The following is a 5,046-nucleotide window of genomic DNA, read 5'->3' as shown; positions in this document are numbered from 1 at the left end:
AAAAAATCTGTTTATTTTGAGGGAAGTACTGTGAGTACCTTTAAATATCATATGCCAAAATGAATAAGGACATGTTTAATTCTTCCAGGGGGAGGGAACCTGGCAAGGGAGCCATCCGATATGAGTGCAGGTGGGGGCATCCAATGGGAGTGCAAGTGATCAGTAAGACTGAGAGTAAAACAAGAAAGGCTATTGTTTGATATGTATATACAAATATATATAATCTCCACATGCGTGCCAGGAAGATAAAAGAAAACATGCTGATATGGTTGTGTGACCTAAAATAATCCAGTTCATTTAACACGTGGACATGGTAGAAACACCCTTTTGTACTAATGTGATTTTGAGTGTGGAAAAATGTGTGGCTTTCTAGACCAAACTGAGTTCAGATTAAAACTGCTGAATGTGGCATTACGGGGTCAAACTGGAGCAGAATATTGTGAACTGGAGCTGAATTATTTTGCAGGTGTGGATTCAGTCTATGATATACCATTCACATCTCAAACCAATCCAGTTCCTACAAGGGAGTGAACCATGCATGTCATTTTCTCAAGTAGAATTTTATTTCCAGTAGATTTCAAGTTCTCAGTTTTGCTCCTCAAGTTGTCCAATTTATATCACTCTTATCTTTCCTCTACTTTTGTAGGTCAAACTGCTGTACACCTTCTGCAGAGATCCTGGTCAGTGATGGAAATGGGAATGCAGATGCTTTCACTGTGGATTACAATACAACCCTCCCTACAGCAGCCAGGTGAATTACACAACATGGAAAAGTACCTACTACTGTATTGAGTCAGGACATGGGTCCTTGCAGCTCAGCAGGGATAGTAATTCTAGACTCCCATTCCCATGAGAAAAAAAGCAATCAGTTTTTCTTCTTGCACTGTCAAGACACTTGGAAACTTTGTTCCATGTGGAAAAAATATTTAAAAAACTGCTGACCTCTTTTTAAAAAATTAAAATAATGAATTTTAAGTTTGCCATTGGAAATCTGAATTAGTTAATGCTCTGTTGATGTTCTGCAACAGGGTAGTGACTTTTCAGTGCCTTGTTCAAAGATCTTTATGACTTTTTGCTTTATGAGATCTATTACTTAACTGTAATTGCCAAGGAATGACCATGGAGCATTCGGCATCCAGTATGTGTCCTCTTAGGTCATGCAAACCTTGATTTTGTCATTTTATACAGAGGGCCTTTGGTATCCACTGGAGTTTGGTTCCAGATACCAAAATCCTCGGATGTTCAACTCCCATTAAATATAATGGCATAGTAAAATGGCATCCCTTATATAAAACGGCAAAATCAAAGTTCACTTTTTGAAATTTATATATTTTTAAAAGCTGTCGATGCTTGAATCCATAGAGAAGTAATCCATGGATATGGAGGGCTGATAGATGGATGCTTGACTCTGTGGGTAAATAATCCATGGATATGGAGGGCTGCATAAGGCACACCATTTTACTACTCCATTGTATCTAATGGGACTTGAACATCCACAGATTTTGGTATACACGGCAGGTCCTGGAACCAAAACCTAGTGAAAACCAAGGGCCCACTGTAGCATTAAAACACACACACACACACACACATACACACACACATTAGTAATGTCTGGTTCATTGTATAAGAGGGGCTTTATATAGTCCTCGTACACACCACCAACAAGCGGCATACCGGTGCCAATACTAGGGTTAGGGACTGCATGGCAACCGCATGGTCCCTAACCCTAGTATGCAGTGGCGGCGTAAAAATGGCTGTGTCCCATCCATATGTTTGGGGGCTGCGCCATACCTGCAGAGGAAAATAGGTCGCCGGCAGGCCACCCTTTCGGGGCAGTCTGTCCTGGGCCATAATCACTCTTCAAACCCCTGATGGAATAGCAAATTCTTTTCATGTCTGCAAAAAGAAAGTAAGGATGGTGCCAATCTAACTTCCCTGGGAAGGGGGTTCCAGAGCTTGAGAGCTGTCACTGAGACGGCCCACTCCTGTGTTCCCACCAGATGCCCCTGGAAGGATGGTGAGACAGAAAGAACGGCCGCCCCATCAGATCTCAGAGCCTGGGTTGGTTCATAAACAATTCAGCCCTTCATTTGTTCTCAGAAGCAGATCAGATGCAATGCTCTCTCTTTAGGCAGGACTACGATCCCAGCAGCCAGACGTAGATAGTATCTTAGCAACCACATACCGCAGTATCCAGGCAGTCCTCAAAGATGGTCCCACTACTGTACTAGTTCAAAGTGGAGTTTGATCAATGCACGGAGAACAGTAACTAGGCTATTTCTACCCAGGAGATGAGGCAATTGGTTTTATCAGCCAACCTGGGCTTCTAAAATAAGGATCTCAACAACATGCAGAACAGAGTGGACTCAGAGCTGGCCTTGCATAAATGTTAAGGGTCAGCAATCGCAAATCTTCAGATATCCCTCCAAAGTAATATTACTGTAAAGTTTAAAACATGTTTTTATCTTGTGAGCTGCCTTGGGTCCCTTTCTGGGAGAAAGGTGGCATAGAAATGCAATGAAATGAAATAAAATAAAGTCCCTAACTGGCTGCCCTCAAGGGCAAGGGCAGCCCCACTTTCCCATTGCCAGTGTTGAAATAAATTCACCTGGTTGTCCAGCAATTGACTGGGGTTGCATCTACACTGTAGAAGTAATACAGTTTTGACACCACTTTAACTGCCATGGCTCCATCGTACGGAATCCTGGGATTTGTAGTTTGGTGAGGTACCACCAACCTTTGGCAGGGAAGACTTGTAAAACTCCAAATCCCAGGATTCCATAGGATGGCACTACAGCACTTAAAGCGGTGTTCAACTACATTATTTCTACACTGTAGATGCACTTCAGCCCTGATCTATCAACATCCTTGTGGACAGGCAAATTGCCTACCTGCATTTTGTTACATCTGAGCATCAGTTTATCGGCCAACATCTATTCAGTTACTGTTCAGCTTTTTCAGTTAGCCTGGCTACTATTACTAAATTAGTCCTTTTAGCTATTAATTCAGTCTTTTTAGTTACTAATTCCACATCTCTGGATAGTGCAGTCCCTACATGTATTCATGCAGAGAGGAGCTTTACTGAGTACAACTGTGCAAACCAGTGTGGCATAGTGTTTTGAGTGTTGGACTGCAACTCTGGAGACCAGGTTTTTGCTTCCCTCTCTGTCATAGGTGACCTTGGGCCAGTCACTTGCTCTCAGTCTCAGGGGAAGGCAATGGAAAACCTACTCTGAATAAATCTTGCCAAGTAAAGCTCATGATAGGTTCACCTGAGGATGGACATAAGTTTGAAACAACTTGAAGGCACAACAACAACAAATAGGATTACAGCTGCCCTAAAATGATTTGTATTGTCCTTTAGATTCAGACAAATGGCTGCTTCATTTAATTTTTTGTTTAATAATTATAGATGATGGTGGTGATTGGATTGAAATAGGTTTTAAACAGAAACATCAGTAGCTCTGGCCAGAAACAGGAAATGAGTCATTAACCATGCAGTCCATATGTGTGTGTGTGTGTGTGTGTGCGTGCACACACACACACATATATATATACTCAGATGTAAACTCCACTGAGTTCAATGGGGTTTAGTCTCAGGTGAGCATAGAATTGCATCCTAAAGGTCTTGCAGGAGCAGGAATTGACCATGTATTTTGAAGCCATGGATGGTTGAATCCATGAATACAAAGTTCTGACTGTACAAGTAGCCAGTGGTTAAAATTACTTTTGAGTGAAATTCTATTGAAATCTGTCCAGTTGAGACAAGTTTTGCAGAAATGTCATGGAAAATGTATAACGTATACTGAAAGAATGCTAGTAATTTAATTGCACTTTCTGTGTGTCTGTATTCATGTGCTATAACATCCAAACAATGATACCTTTATTGGGACAACCAAAATGCACAATTACATGTTGCAAGCTTTCAAAGTCATACTGGCTTCTTCATCAGGCAAACTGGAGGAAAAAATTGAAGATGTTAAGTCATTGGCCTGTATTTTACTGTTTCTGGTCTTAGTTCAGATGGAGAGGGAGGGCTCTCTGAAGGCTGGCATCTCCCCCTTTGGCCATGCGGTCACTGGTTGATTTTCAAAGCCAAGGAAATTTAGTATCCATTTGAAATTCAAGGAAGATGTTTCTTTGGAATCCAACATGTCTCCTTCCTTTATATGCATGTGCAACCCCATGAATTTCATAGAGGTGGTTTTGCCAGTTCTTGACTCTGAAATACAGCCTAGCACATCTGGTATTTGCTGGGAGTCTACCATCCAAGTACTAACCAAGGCTGACCCAATTTAACTTCCGAGATCAGACAGGATCTGATGCCTTTAGGGTAACTAGGCAGGCTAATTGCATTCCAGCTGACTGTAAAACAAGAGTGCATTGATTTCATGTATACTCTCCTTTTTTCCCCTCTCTCAGTCTTGACAGGTGACCTGCATCACGTGAATATCCTTGCAGCCATTAGACTACCACAGATCATAACTGGATTCTTGGTGCCATTTGATCTGGGAAGGAGAGACTATCCAGAACCTAAACCACCATCTGGTAGCAACATACACATCTGCCATTTCCATTGTACAGAGCCAAATAAACTTCAGAAAGTAACAGTGTGGTGTCTCCATAGGCAGCCTAATAGAGTTTGGGATAGGGCCTACAAACAGGGGAGGCAGTTTCTTGCCTGCGGGCCTTTTAAATACAAATGTGCAAAAGTAAGGAGAGCAGAGAAAAGGGGGTGCCCAACTCTCCATTCAAGGCTGTGCACCTGTAAAGAATACTCACATATTTTCTCATTCTTGACAAGAAACTGTATTTCTACACTTCAACATTCAACGCATTGAGAAAATGGTCAACTTACAAGCTTAGTGACAAAGAATGGGCACATATATTGAATTCATATCCCATAAAAATTATCTCAGCTGATACTAGCGAGACCATGTTATAAACAGGGTATTTAACCCCACTAAAATCGGTGTGCATAATTGGAACCACCTCCCTAAATATTGTAATGATCAGGGATGTTGGTGTTCCCAAACTCTGCTCCCA

The 5,046-nt window shown here is 41.6% G+C and overlaps 1 protein-coding gene across 1 annotated transcript in view; it reads left to right on the top strand.

The window, feature by feature from the left end:
- Positions 1–4,608, top strand: part of LOC121922297 (von Willebrand factor A domain-containing protein 7-like) — a 34,471-nt gene extending 29,863 nt beyond the window's left edge. Inside the window, 2 exon segments of the mRNA XM_042451533.1 lie at positions 644–751; positions 4,423–4,608. Of these exon segments, the coding sequence (XP_042307467.1) occupies positions 644–751; positions 4,423–4,435 (121 nt within the window). The 3' untranslated portion in view covers positions 4,436–4,608.
- The last annotated feature ends 438 nt before the right edge of the window (positions 4,609–5,046 follow it).

This window comes from Sceloporus undulatus, chromosome 2 (genome assembly GCF_019175285.1).
Source record: "Sceloporus undulatus isolate JIND9_A2432 ecotype Alabama chromosome 2, SceUnd_v1.1, whole genome shotgun sequence".
NCBI lineage: Eukaryota > Metazoa > Chordata > Lepidosauria > Squamata > Phrynosomatidae > Sceloporus > Sceloporus undulatus.
This window is presented reverse-complemented; position numbering and strand designations above follow the sequence as displayed.